Source organism: Planococcus citri, chromosome 4 (genome assembly GCF_950023065.1).
Source record: "Planococcus citri chromosome 4, ihPlaCitr1.1, whole genome shotgun sequence".
Classification (NCBI taxonomy): Eukaryota; Metazoa; Arthropoda; class Insecta; order Hemiptera; family Pseudococcidae; genus Planococcus; species Planococcus citri.
Genome location: NC_088680.1, coordinates 2,569,426 through 2,585,040, shown reverse-complemented (window position 1 = coordinate 2,585,040; position 15,615 = coordinate 2,569,426). Strand labels below are relative to the sequence as shown.

The 15,615-nt window shown below is 35.0% G+C and overlaps 1 protein-coding gene across 2 annotated transcripts in view; it reads left to right on the top strand.

Annotated features, from left to right (window-relative positions):
- Positions 1 to 1,478: 1,478 nt before the first annotated feature.
- The window catches only part of twz (BTB/POZ domain-containing protein twz), a 376,456-nt gene continuing 362,319 nt past the window's right edge, over positions 1,479 to 15,615 (top strand). Inside the window, exon 1 of one of the 2 annotated variants that reach the window (XM_065364340.1) lies at positions 1,479 to 1,720. In XM_065364340.1, coding sequence (XP_065220412.1) covers positions 1,698 to 1,720 — 23 coding nt within the window. In that variant the 5' untranslated portion in view covers positions 1,479 to 1,697. The remainder of the gene's footprint in view (positions 1,721 to 15,615) is intronic. The other variant, XM_065364349.1, reaches the window with a different exon arrangement.

The following is a 15,615-nucleotide window of genomic DNA, read 5'->3' as shown; positions in this document are numbered from 1 at the left end:
AATCCCAACTCGATACTTGAATATTTAAAATTATCATCAAAAGATACATCTCAGAAATTTTTCAGAATTTAAAATGGTAGCACCCTCTTACTGCAGCGCCATTTTAAAATTTGAACATTCAATTTAAAAGCTCAACTTTCAACTTTTGAAAGGTTCAAAATGCTGTAAAAGTTCAAAATGCAATGCCCTTTCGAACTGTGAAATCAGTTTTTATCAAAGTATACTATTGCTTTGGAGAAATGCGCTGCTGTAGTGTAGTTCAGTACCTCGAGACAATGTGAAAATAATGGAAGGCCACCCACCTGCCCCTTGAGAGGGCTGGTACCAAACTGATTGCGGGTTTCTTACTTATTGGGTGGGTAGATATTGTAAAAAAAATTTCAGCGAAATCGAACGACATGACTCAAAAACGTTGGTCGAATTGACATATGTAATGACCCAACTGTAATTATTAAGGGAACCCCTATTTGAAATGCTGTTTTGAGGAACCTCAACTCGAAGGGGAGGGGAGTTGCAGCGATATGAGTTGAAGCACAAACGAAATACAAACGATTTCATCAATTTTTTCCCTTTAATTTCCATTTCTTACACCTTTTAAACCATTTCTCCAGCCCCCCACAAGTTATCCTCATTTTCTTGGGAAGGGTCGAAGCACAAACGACGGAAGTTGAAGCACAAACAAGCACTAACGAAGCACAAACGATTGCCACAATTTTCAATCTGATTGGCGGTGGTGGGGGGGCTCGCGTTTCCCCAGCCCCCCACAAGATGTCCTCATTTTCTTGGGAAGAGGCAAAGCACAAACGACTGGACTTGAAGCACAAGCAAGCACAAACGAAGCACAAACGATTGACACCATTTTCAACCCAATTGGTCGTGGTAGGGAGGCTCACGTTTCCCCAGCCCCCCAAAGGGGGGTAAAGAAATCAGGCCGTTACCCCTACCCTCTTTTTTGTCATTTTGGCGAAATTCTTGTTCAACACTCACTCAAAGTTTGAAGGATTGGCAGAACCAATTTTGATGAAATTTGGAATATAGCTTTGATTTGTTGACTACTACTGACTAAGAAAAAAAAATTGTACATTTTTTCAAAATTGACCCTCATTTTTCTGAAAGTAGCTTAGGAGAGAACATTAAAGTCAAGTGTTTTTATTGGAAATGATGGAAAATAATTGAGCCAGTGATCTGCACACCAGTGATCGGCATTTTTCAATAGTAATTTAGATGATTATAAACTAAATAAATGCTATGCCGATAATTGGTTTAAACAAGTTTATCTCTTCAAAATGATTTGAACTAAACGATAATTAATTAATTTCAAATGGTATCAACTGATTACCCACAAAAAATTGAGATAGTTTATCTCGTAGGTCATCCGTTTAATTGAATAAAATCAAAGCTAGATTGCGTTACTTGAATCAAGATTCGTGCTGATTATTGGAACTTTTGAATCTTGGCTCAAGTAACGTATGAATTTTCGTGTATGAAGACGGACGTGCGATCTCGTGTTGATTTAATTTTCTCTATTGGTTGATATGTATTTTTTAATATGAATTTGTGATATTAATTGCTATTACAATGAATTGAATTGACTTGTGTTCCAATTATTTTCGAAACTCGCGATTTTTGAACTTTTTACCTGAAGCTGAACTTACCTACAATGGCTGAGTAGAAGCCTAGCATCGGAGTTGCCGGTAATGGCAGCTGCCATTATGATATGGTGAGTAGGTTTTAGTTTTCCGCATTACGATATACCTTTATCAGTGTTGGAAAAAAAACGTTTTTTTAAAAAAATAAAACAAAAACCGTTTTTTTTTTGGTATGTTTAAAACAAATTTTTTGTTTTAAACCCAAATTCAAGTGTAAAATTTGACCTGTTTTAAATGTGTTTTAAACGTTTTTAAAACACGTTTAAAACAAAAAATTTCGTTTTTTTTTCAATGTGTAAAATGTGGTTTCAGATTCAGTTTTTTTGTTTTTTTCTGACTTTTTTGGTACTTCGTAACTTTGTTTGATTTTATTGTTCTTGTTCAATCAAAAAATGTAAATAAAATTCAAAAAGTATGTTCTCTTTAGGTTTAGGTACCTATGGATTTTGCATAATCTTTACTTATGGATTGTCAAAATTTTTTTTACAAAAAATAATACCTACAGAATATGTTTTTGAAAATCCGGCTGTTTTTTTTTTTACCGAATTGTACCTAAACAGATTAAAATTGAAAATCCATAATCTACTGCGGTTATCAGAAATGGACAATTCCAGCTGGAGTCCCAGATGTCAGACTATGGATTCTTGTAAAATCAGTGTAAAAAAAAACATTATCATTTAAAATTTTTTTTTTTGATAATTCTATGGTCAAAAATCTCGAAATAATTGAAAAAAACAAAAAAAACGAGGTCTAAAAAAAACAAGTTTTAAACAATAAAAACAGTTTTAAAGAGAAATTTAATTATGTTTTAAACAACAACGTTTTTTTCTCGACATTTAAAATAGCTGTTTTAAACAATGTTTTAAACGATCGAGTTTTAAACAACCAACTCTGGCCTTTATTGACAATAGGCTTTTAGACTTGGTGATGTAAATATGAAATAGTCTGATTATTGGATATTGGTATTTGTTTAATTGTGAAATGGTTTGATTATGAATCTCGATATAGGATCTCGATCCTCTTAGATTGTAAGTACTTAAAAATTGATATTATCTCGATTTATGAGATTTCTGACCCTTTTGACATTCGCGTAAGTGAAGTAATCAAACCAATTAGGTTTAATTGATGTATTTATCTTGAACTCTAAAATTATATCGAGATATCTTCTCGATACCTTCTTGGCCATGTTAAAATTTATTTCTGTGTAGAAGAAGAATTTATTTTCCTTTTTATCCTCGTAATGGAAACTGAATTAATGTTGTAGAAATAACGAATCATAAAAAATGAATTTTCAATCAACACATTTTAAATTTATCAAAGGCCAGTATTTATGATTTTTCTCAACTCGAGTGGTTAAATTCTTTGAATTTTTCAATTTCGCATCAAAAATTTGAGTAGGGGCTCTAAATTGAGCGTGGAAATATCGATTTAATGATATACAAAAAATAAGGGTTTTTTTACCACGTGAATTATGAATTTCCTATGACTTTTGCTCTACTTTTTTGAATTTGAGATTTCTGAAGTGTTAAATCCATAAAATCAACTTTACAATCAAAAATAATGTTTTAACCTCTTGGACTAATGACCGAAATATCGTGCATTCATGCTGCTGTGTACTCTTTTATTATTTCTTCCCTCTATCATTGATTTTGCGAATCTGATCACAAATATCTCCCTGTCGAAAATAATATTACTTACTATTGTCACTTTGACGTGCATATACGTTTTTTTATAACGTTCTTTTACGTTTCTAGGGAGATAATCTACTACATTATCTCCCGCTCGCTAATCGCTCGGCGGACAAATTAGCGATTCTCTCCCTAAAAAACGTAAAATATTTTATGGAACTGGGGAGATAATGTGATCTTCAACCATTTTGAGTTACTTCCCTCGCTTCGCTCGGGAAATAAACCTCAAAATTTGTTGAAAATCACATTATCTCCCTAGTTGCATAATCTACTAATATGTATTCTAGCTGATAAAAAGGAATTCGACAATTTTTATTTCATTTAAAAATGAGTTCGAAAGGCTTTACGCCGAGGGCTGTTAATTTCAATATTTTTGTTGCATTTTTTTCATTTTTTTTTTTTTTTTTTTTTTTTTTTTTTGATATTTATTGTGTCACTTTTTGCTAAGTTTTGATGTATTTTTCTAGCGAATTGGAGGATTTTTTAAAAAAATTTCTGAAGCACAATAAATTTTTTCGTTTTCGTATTTGTAAAATGATTTTCACAAATTACAATTTTCCCCAAATTTGGGTACTAAAAACACTAAAGAAATACATTTCACGCAAAATTTTTTATTGATAAAAAAAATACCGAACGTTTCGGCAAAACTTGTTGCCTTCATCAGCGGCGAATAGAAACTGAACATGAAATGCGAGAGAAGAGAAAAATAGATAAAACTACGTACAGAGCAAATAATACATGAATGGACTAGATAGAAACGAATACAAAGTAATCAATGAGCCTAACTTATAACTAGACGATAAATCTCGTTAAAGCTTGCTAAATCTGTTCTGAAATTTATAGCGTTTTTTTGTTGGTTGATAAAAATGCATTCAAGAATGCGTCGTTTTAAAGTATTTTTTTTCAAAGGTCAGAATTTTAATATTATCGGGTTACAAGCTCGCTTCCCCCTTCCCTTCATCATTGATTTTAATGAGTTTTCTGTTCCAAAAAATGATTCTTCTTATTTATGGAAATTTTTCCTATTGTTATTTTCATTCTTTCTCAAGACTCGAATAATTTTTTTCATCAATTGCTCGCTCGTGTCAAAATATTTCTGCTACAATCAAAAATAGGTATTGTTTTACCTCTTGGACTAATGGCCAAAATATCATGCATTCATACGTTTCATCTCCCTCCATCATTGATTTTGCGAATCTGATCACAAATGTCTCCTTGTCGTAAATAATATTACTTACTATTGTCACTTTGACGTGCATATAGTTAATTATCTCATTTACGTCGAGGCATGTTAATCTGTTTGTAGGTGCTGAATTTTTCCTACGAATTAACTTCTTACGAGTAGGTATTTATTGAAAACGATAAAATCTAAATGTAGAAAATCCGCTATACTGGAGGATACAGGATTGTTGGAAAGTTCATTTGAGTGAAAACCCTTCATCAATGAGAGCTCATATCTCCTCTCCAGGGGCACTTTCGGAGATGAAATTTTCAACTTGAATCGAAAGTCTTTGTTGTATTAGATCAAAATCCACTGTCCTGTTTTCCCCCGCAATCCTCCCCAATTATCATCAATCTTTGGGGTAATAATCATCCCAAGGGCCATTAACAATTTTAATTGCGATAAGTAATAAAATCTAGGTATAAATAATTACTACTTTTTAAAATTCCTTAATCATAAAAAAATGAATTTTTAAATAAATTTAAAATTAAATGTCTGTACCTATTCATGATTTTTCTCAACTCGAGTGGTTAATTTCCTCGAGTTGTTCAACTTTGTATCAAAAATCTGAGCAAGGGCGTTAAATACGGTTTTTTTACCACATGAATTATGAATTTCCTACGAATTTTGCTCTATTTTTTTGATTATTTTGAGATTTCTAAAAGTGTTTATTTCAGTGCAAAGAGTGTTAAATCCAGAAAATCAACTTTACAATCAGAAATTATGTTTTACCTCTTGGACTTTGTTGTGGGCTTAAATAAGTAAGGACCAACACCGGTTCAAACGTAAGGTGTTCTGTTCCTGATGTACAGAACTAACCAAAAAAAGTTGAGCAAAAAAATTGGCGTATCTAATTCCAGAACTGGACTAATTCAGCCTAAAAGGAATCCCCCCTCCTTCTCATATCGCTGTAGTAAATCGTACGCGAACATTTTGATTATTTAATATTTAATAAAACATGACGTAAAAAAAATACATAAACTTACATATATAATTTTTATTGTACGCGTTAAAATATAAAAGTGAGCACAACTTACTGTACCTAACTTAAAGTACAACAGCGTTAGGAAAACGTAAACGAACGTTACTTCAATCGCAACATACTAAAAAGGTAGGCGTGAGTAGGTAGTAGGTACAGGTTTCAGACTTTCAAAAACAGAATACTTTGAGAAAAGTTGCTCAGAAAAATTTCTTAGCTCCAGAAGTGCCTTTGGAAGGATGACATGATCACTCAAATAGTGGGCATTTCCAGAAAAAAAATCGTGGTTTTTCGCTCTAGTTTTGGGGGGAAAATAATCACAGTCCGAAATGAAAGTATGTATGTAGTTGAGATTCTGCGTCGACCTGGAACTTTCCATTAAAATCCGGGCCCTCTTTTAGAGTTCTACTGGGTGATCAAAAATTAAGTTACTTTTTTGAGAAAAATTCGAGTACAATCCCCGTAGAATAACCCACATGTGAAAAATTGAGCCTCCTACCTCACTATAGGCCACTTATATCATCGCTTGTCACTTGTGTAGTCTTGAACCATTATGCTGGAAATTTCAGATCGCTACCTCGTTTCTGAGTCATTCCTTGTGAAATCAGAACAATTTTGAGTTCGGTTATATGTACATTTCTACACCGAATTCTTCGTCCGGGGAAAGGAAAAAAATAAGCAACGTTGGATTCCGAATCTCTCCGAAACCCCCCCCCCCTTCCCTCAGAACTCTCCCATTGTACTCCGAAGCATCTCCATCACACCCATCGACTTCATCCAGAATTTCTTGAAAATTGAAAACATTATGATGTATACTTAGCTTACTCGTAGGTTTTTTAACGCTCTGAAAATGAATTTATGAGCTAGGTACGATGTTAGGAGTTTTTAATGGTCATTGGGGAGGGGACGTTTGAGGGGTTGAATCGAAAATTAAGATGATATTCGTATTCAGTGCTCCCAAAAACATAATAAACCCTACGTCACCCATATTTTTTTTTTTTCAATTTACATAAATTTTTGAAGGTAAATGGGACGGAACGTTGGAAAGGTCTAGTCAAAGGAGGTGTGGTTGTATTCGTATCGTATTCTACGTTCCTAAAAACATGATAAAACAGTATAGGTATAGTATGATAATGGGATACATTCGTAAGAATATATGTATAATAAAAGTAGGTACCTAATGGGGAAATATTCTTAGCGAACAAATTTCAAAAAAATGAAAAAATGCCTTATCTAAAAAAAAAAACAAAAAAATGTATGAATATGATGTCCTTTGCTGTATTCTGGATTGAACATTCGTGTGTGAAGAACATAATGCTGTTCAGCTGGTCATCCAATAAACTTTTCATTTCCGCTGCCACTCTGCAGTGTATGAATTTTTAGTTATAGTTATACTATAGGTAATAAAACAAATAGTTACCTACTTGTGTAGTACTTGGTCGGCCTATAAATCCGGATTTCCTTAGGATGTTACGGCTATCGAATTGAACGATTTGATCGTACAAATGGGTATTTTCTTAGAAAAAATAAGAATGAAAAGGAATAAAGCAATAAAAAATATTTCGAGTACCCTGTATAAGATTTAACAAATAGGTATAATATAAGCATGATGAAAAAATACTGCTAGTAGGAAAAAATGATGAAAAATATTTACTTACACGATACTTTCGAAATTATGGATTTTATGAACGCGTCGAATTTTATTCAGGTTTCTTCTACCCTATTAACTGTGGAATTGGGACGCGTAGGGCTCGTAGAAATTCTCTAATTTTCAATTTCCGTATGAGCAATAGGATAGATGGCTCGAAAAAGGCGTCCGATTTCTGCCAAATGCAGCATAGACCTTCATTTTGATTTGAAAGTTGCTCAGAAAACTTGTTAGTTCCGGAGGTGTCCCTGGAGAAGAGATATGAGACCTCAAAGAGAGGGAATTTTCCATAAAGTTGTGGTTTTTTGCTCTAGTCCTGTTTTGGGGAAAGTGACGCAGTCCGAAATAAATATATTTGCGATTCTAAGTCGACCTGAACCTTTCAAATAAAATCCAAGACCAGTTTTAGGGTTCTACTGGACGATCAAAAATTTACAAATCGCGTATTTTTGGGACAAATTTAGATATTGAAAGTTTTCTCTTCGTAAATATTTCACATCAATTAATGGTACAAAAAATATTGAAAAATATCATTCCTAAAACTGGAGAAATATTTTGAATCGTGTAGTGGTGCAGATTTTCGGAGGTTATTGCCAAATCTCATAAGTCATAATACATTAGTTTTTGGCTATTTTTCTCGATGTTTTGAAGTTGGAAATAAAGACCGAAAATTGGCACCTCCGCGTTACAGAATATTTTCCCAAATTCAGGAATGATATTTTGGATGCATAATGTGAAATAAATATATTATCGCAAGAAAAAGAAATTTCAACCCACGAATTTATTCAAACGAATACCTCGAGCCCAATGTAGAATCCTAAAAGTGGGCTTGGATTTTGATTGCAAATAGCATAGATCGATGCAGAATCTCAGATACGTACATACGTTCATTTGAGACTGGAAAAAGAATTTCAACTTTTTAAAATTCCTTAATCATAAAAAAATGAATTTTCAATCAACTCATTTTAAATTAAAGGCCAGTATTTATGATATTTAGCAACTCTAGTGATTAGATAATAATTTCCTTGAATTTTTCAATCTTGTATCAAAAATTTGAGTTGGGGCTCTAAATTGAGCGTGGAAATATCGATTTAATGATATACGAAAATAAGGGTTTCTTACCACACGAATTATGAATTTCCTATGCGTTTTGCTCTATTTTTTTGAATTTGAGATTTCTGAAGGTGTTTATTTTAGTGTAAAGAGTGTTAAATCCAGAAAATTAACTTTACAATCAAAAATAATGGTTTACCTCTTGGACTAATGACCGAAATATCGCGCATTGATCTGTTTTATCATTTCTCCCCTCCATCATTGATTATTCGAATCTGATCACAAATACCTCCTTGTAAATAATATTACTTACTACCTATTGCCACTTTGACGTGCATATACCTACTTACATCGCTCGTAAATGTCTTATGCAATTCTAGTTGATAAAAAGAAATTCGACAGTTTTTATTTTATTTAAAAATGAGTCCGAAAGGCTTTACGTCGAGGGCTGTAATCTGTTTGTAGGTGCTGAAGTTTTTCTACGAACTAACTTCTTACGAGGATTTATTGAGAACGATAAGATCTAAATAGAAAATCCGCTATACTGGAGGATGCAGGATTGCTGGAAATTTCATTTGAGTAAAAAACCTTCATCTTTGAGAGCTCATATCTCCTCTCGAGGGGCACTTTCGGAGATGAAATTTTCAACTTGAATCGAAAGTCTTTGCTGAATTTGAACAAAATCCACTGTCCTGTTTTCCCCCGCAATCCTCCCCAATTATCATCAATCTTTGGGGTAATAATCATCCCAAGGGCCATTAACAATTTTAATTGCGATAAGTAATAAAATCTACAAATAATTACTACTTTTTAAAATTCCCTAATCATCGTCGTCGTCGTGGTTCCTTGTCCTTTACAGGACATTGGAAATCGCATTTTTGTGGTACCCTTACAGGGTGAGGCGAATGCCTATTGCCACTGCGATTATTCTGGGGAATCGACGTTGTTTCGAGCTTCCACTAGTAGTTTCCCGTTGCTTTCTAGTGACATCTACACAAGCACCTTGGAGCTAGCCGGGTAGTTTAGAGACCCTGAGCTCCTCAGTGTTGACCTCTATAGACGCTCGAACCAGTTTCAGCTTTTTGATTCTGCTAACAGATGGCGTGCATTGTCTGTTAGCTCGGCTAAACTGGTAGTCCCCGGTACTTGGCGTGTAATGTTGATAATTGCACGAAAGATTTTTTAATTACACGCACAAGCTTGCCTCTGTAGCTGGGTTTGAACCGGGTACCTCGTGAACGGAGGTCCGCTGCTCTACCTACTACGCCACCGAGGGACTCCCTAATCATAAAAAATGAATTTTTAATTTACAAATTTAAAATTAAGTGCCTGTATTAATGATTTTTCTCAACTCGAGTGGTTAATTTCCTCGAATTTTTCAACTTTGTATCAAAAATTTGAGTAAGGGCGTTAAATTCGTTTTTTTTTTACCACATGAATTATGAATTTCCTTTTAATTTTGCTCTATTTTTGTTGAATTTGAGATTTCTAAAAGTGTTTATTTTAGTGCAAAAAGTGTTAAATCCAGAAAATCAACTTTACAATCAAAAATTATGTGTTACCTATTCCAATCGTCTTTGTCGACTTTGTCGTTCTCCTAAATTGAATATAGTAAATGTGGTGCATCATTTTAGGATAAAACGCGGCGTGTTCTGTTGCTGATGTACTGAACTAACCAAAAAAAGTTGTGCAAAAAAATTGGCGTATCTAATTCCAAAACTGGCTAATTCAGCCTAAAAGGAATCCTCCCTCCTTCATATATCTCTGTAGTAAATCGTACGTGAACATTTTGATCATTTAATATTTAATTAAACATCGTCGTCGTCGTTTCCTTATAAGCGGTAGGCCTATTGGCCTGTCTGCTGCGGTGTGGAACCTGTTGAGGATGAGCCTGAGGTATCCGTGAGTTTCCTCCTTGGTCTCCCTCTGCTTCTCTTCCCCGTTGGTGTATATTGGAGGACCTGTTTTGGTGATCTTGTTTCCTCCATCCTTTTGACATGATTTCTCCAATCTTTCCTATACTGTTTTATCTTCTTCATGACTGGCTTCACTCCGAGATCTGCTGTTATTTTCTCGGATGGGACTCTGTCTCTGAGAGTCACCCCTGCCGTTCTCCTCATGAACTTCATCTCTGCTGCCGTTATTCTTCTTTTATCAGATTTCTTCAGTGCCCATACCTCGCTTCCATACGTCATCATTGGTATTGCTAGGGTATTGTACACCTTCAATCTTGTTTCTTTTCGCACCTTACTGCTTCTTAGGGTCCTATTTATCAGTCCTGTGACTCTCAGGAACTTTGCAATCTTTCCACCAACATCTACTTCTCCCTGGTATGATATCGTGTTTCCCAGGTATTTGAAATTATTGACCTGTTCAATGATTTTTCCATTTATTACAATCTTGCTTCTTACTGGCTCCTTTCCTTTGAAGGCCATTGTTTTTGTTTTCTCTGAAGATATTCTCATATCATACTTTTCTGATGTCTTTGTTAAATTATACATTGATCTCTGTAGGTCATCTTCTGTTTCGGCTAGTACTGCTTGATCATCTGCGAATAATACTGTTGATATTTCTTGCCTTCTGTCTGTCTTGATTCCTTTTGGCTTCATTTTCTGCCATTCTTTTACCATGTGGTCCATGTACATGTTGAATAAAACACAAGACAGTGGGCATCCCTGGCGAACTCCTCTGTTTATTTCTGCTTGTTCTGAGAGTCTATTTCCAATTCTTACTCTTATTCTAGTGTTCTTATATATGCTGTTTATCACCTTTCGCATTTTATATGTTACCTTTTCATCTTTTAGGACTTCAAACAGTTTTTTTCTATTAACCCTATCATATGCTTTTTCCAGGTCTATAAAGCACATGTGTGTTTCTAGGTTGTATTCGATCCTTTTTTCCATCAGTAGTTTTACTGTATAACTTGCGTCAGTGCATGATCTTCCTTTTCTAAATCCGTTTTGACTTTCTGACAGCTTTTCTTCTGCATGCTCTGCCAGTCGTTTTGCCAGTATTTTCGCATATATCTTGTAGCAGGTGTTGAGTAGACTTATTCCTCGGTAGTTTTTCAGGTGTGACATATCGCCTTTCTTGAAGAGTGGTATTACAATTGCTGTTTTGAAATCTTCAGGTACCTTTTCTTCTTGGTACATCCTATTTAGGAATTCCAGAAGTCTTCTTTTAAATTCACCACTTGCACATTTGTACAATTCTGTTGGTATGCCATCTTCTCCTGGAGCTTTTGCATTTTTTGCCGTTCTCAAAGCTTCTTGTAGCTCTTTAATTGAAATTCTGTCTTCTGTTTCTCCAATTTCATCTTCTATCTTTGTATCTTGTGCATTTTTATCACTCCAGAGTTCTTCAAAATATTCCTTTGCGTCATTGATTTTAATCTTTGGCAAACCCACTCTTTCGTTAAAATTTGTGTCAATTCTTCTTATGATTTTGTACACCTTTGGCCGTAACTTGTATGTGTCATGCTCCAGGAATGTGATGAAATTTTCCCAGCTCTCTCTCTGTAATTTCCTGGACTTTCTCTTGACTTTTGCCGACTGTTTTCGATATTCTTCACCATCGACCTCGCTTTTTGTGCTCATGAATTTTCTGAATGCCTGTCTTTTCTTTTGTATGAGTTCTTGGATTTCGTTGTCCCAATTCTTTATTCGCTTTGCCCCAATTCTGCAAGGAACCATTCCTAAGCTTTCTTTTGCCGCTTTTGTCACAATGGATTTGATATTTTTCCATTCTTCTTCTATGTCCTGGCTTGTTGGTATCTCTTGACTAATGATGTTCATCCGTCTTTGGTACAGCCATTGGTTGGTTGGGTCATCCAGGGCTCTTGTGTTGATCTTCTTTTCATTCTTTCTGGCTGGTATTCTTGTTGTTTCCATTCTCATTACTCCTTGAACAAAATGATGGTCAGTGCCTATTTCTAGGCCTCTGTATGTTCTTACATCCAAGAATTTCTTTGCGGCATTTTCATTGGCTATAAAATGGTCGATCATTGAGCTTTGTCCTCTTGTATTGCTCCATGTCATCTTGTGATCTTTCTTGTGTTGGTAGAATGTATTCATGATTCTTAGTCCGTTGAAAGTGCAAAAATCTATCAGTCTCTTCCCATTTATATTCATTCCTTCTGTTCCATACATACCAGTTACTGTCTTTACACGCTTATCTCCTACCTGAGCATTCAAGTCTCCTGCTATTACCAATTTATCTTCTGGGTTTACTGCTTGTACTGCCCTCTGTAGTTGCTCGTAGAACTCTTCGCTTTGTTCCTCTCTTCCCTCTTCTGGTGCATATACTCCGATTATTGTAAGAAAGTCTTTTTTCAATCTCATCCTTGCTGATACAATTCTTTCATGCCATATGTTGTATGAGTCGATGTTTTCGCGGTGTTTATTATGTATGTGTAACATCACTCCGCCTGCAGCTCTTGTTTTCTTGTCGACTCCACTGTAGATAACGATGTAATTTCCAGATTCAATTGTTCCACTTCCTTTCTTCTTAGTTTCAGACATCACGGCAAAGTCTATATTTCTGCTGCTTAGAATTTCGTTTATTTCTGCTTCCTTGGCTGCATATCCTCTTACATTCCAGTTTCCGAATTTGTATTCTCTTTCGTTTGCGTGCGTTTTTATTTTAACCAGGGGTTCACCTCCGCCTGGGATCCCATTGTTCCATCCGTTTCTTCTTGTTTGTGTTTTTTGAGTAAGGTAGATTTTCGTCTGGCTTGGTTACCAGCCATGCCAGATATATCACGGTGATAGGGCTGCTATCTAGGCCTCCGCGCTTGCCTGGTCCTCTTTTAGTCGCCTTTTACGACAGGCAGAGGGTACCATAGGGATATTCTTGACCCGTCCCTACACGGGGGTTAATTAAACATGACGTAAAAAAATACATAAACTTGTACTTATTTTATAGTTCGCGTTAAAATATAAAAGTGAGCACAACTAACTTACTGTACCTTACTTAAAGTACAACAGCGTTAGGAAAACGTAAACGAATGTTTCTGTAATCGCAACATACTAATACTCGTAGAAGGGTAGGTGTGAGTAGGTAGTAGGTACAGGTACCATACTTTCAAAAACAGAATCCTTTGAGAAAAGTTGCTCAGAAAAATTTCTTAGGTCCGGAGGTGCCCTTGGAATGAAAGAGTGGGTATTTCCAGAAAAAAAAAATCGTGGTTTTTCGCTCTAGTTTTTTTTTGGGGGGGGGGGAATAATGACTGTCCGATATGAAAGTATGTACTTAGTTGAGATTCTGCGTCGACCTGGAACTTTCCATTAAAATCCGAGGCCTCTTTTAGGGTTCTACTGGGTGATCGAAAATTAAGTTAGGTACTTTTTTTGAGGAAAATTCTAGTACCTACAATCCCCGTAGAATACCTCACTATAAGCCACTTTTATCATCGCTTGTCACTTGTGTAGTCTTGAACCATTTTGATGGAAATTTCAGATCGCTACCTCGTTTCTGAGTCATTTCTTGTGAAATCAGAACAATTTTGAGTTCGGTTATATGTACATTTCTACACCGAATTCTTCGTACGGAGAAAGGAAAAAAATAAGCAACGTTGGATTCCGAATCTCTCCGAAACCCCCCCTCCCCTTCCCACAGAACTCTCCCATTGTACTCCGAAGCATCTCCATCACACCCATCGACTTCATCCAGAATTTCTTGAAAATTGAAAACATTATGATGTATACTTAGCTTACTCGTAGGTTTTTTAACGCTCTGAAAATGAATTTATGAGCTAGGTACTGTTAGGAATTTTTAATGGTCAATTGGGACGTTTGAGGGGTTGAATCGAAAATTAAGTTGATATTCGTATTTAGTGCTCCAAAAAACATAATAAACCCTACGTCACTCATTTTTTTTTCAATTTACATATATTTTTGAAGGTAAATGGGAAGGAACGTTGGAAAGGTCTAGTTAAAGGAAGTGTGGTTATATTCGTATTCTACCTACCATTCCAAAAACATGATAAATCTGTAGGTATAGTATGATAATGGGATACATAAGAATATATAATAAAAGTACCTAATGGAAAAATATTCTTAGCAAACAAATTTCAACAAAATGAAAAAATGCCTTATCTGAAATAAAAAACAAAAAAATGTATATAGGTATGTTGTTATTTTCTTATTCTGGGTGGAACATTCGTGTGTGAAGAACATAATGCTGTTCAGCTGGTCACCTAATAAACTTTTCATTTCTGCTGCCACTATGCAGTGTATGAATTTTTAGTTATAGTTACTATAGGTAATAAAACAAATAGTTACCTACTTATAAACCTGGCTTTCTTCAGTATTTTGCGACTATTGAATTGTATGATTTGGTCGTACGAATGGGTATTTTCAGAAAAAATAAGAATGAAAAGGAATAAAGCAATAAAACATATTTTGAGTACCAGTAGTACCACGTATAAGATTTAACAAATAGGTACATATAATAAGCATGATGAAAAAATATTCCTAGTAGGAAAATATGATAAAAAATATTTACCTACTTACAGATACGTACTTACGAAATTATGGATTTTGTAAATATTTGTTGAAATATTCTTCTACACCATTAACTGCTGGAATTAGGACACGCAAGACTCGTAGAAATACTCAAATTTTCAATTTCCGTATTAATCGGGGAGCCCACTTAAGGATAAATTGCATCCCCCCCGTCGATCCTCCGGGACAACTTTTTTCTTAAAGGGGGAGTCCTAAGGAACATTTCTAGCCCTTGTACTAAAAAAAAAGTGGCTCTACTTACAAAATGGCGGCCATTTTGATTGACAGGTCAGCCGAAATCGCAGATTTTGCGTTCCAACATAGGACTTGCTCAACATTTTTCAAACTGTACAAAGGTAGATCGAAAGATCAAGCAAAAATTCATCACCTGTCAAAATTTCAAGTGCCAAAGTGAGTTTTTCGATTTTTGGTGAATTTTTGAAAATCAAATTTAGGCCAAAAATGTGGGAAAAAATCAACATTTTACCAAATTGGCCAAGAAAACTGAAATTTGGAATATACCCTATTTTCGACATGCCAAATCGATTGAAAACTGTTTCAAACCGTTTTGAGCAGTTCTGGAGCCTCAAGTAGATTTTTGAAACTCGTAATTCCCACAAAATTTCACCAAAATGGAGTTGGAAAGCTAAAATTTATTCTGCAAACTAATTTCAATACGCTACGAAGTCAACTGCAGGGAAATTTCAAGTCGTTTTGGAGCCTCCAGCGATTTTTTGAAAATTACCGGAGCCTCCAGCAGATTTTTGAAACTTTAATTGTTCACATGAAAGCTGAAATTTACTCTACGCTCCAATTTTAACACCCTTGAAGACGACTTCAGGTAGGTTCAAATCATTTTGGAGCCTCCAGCGC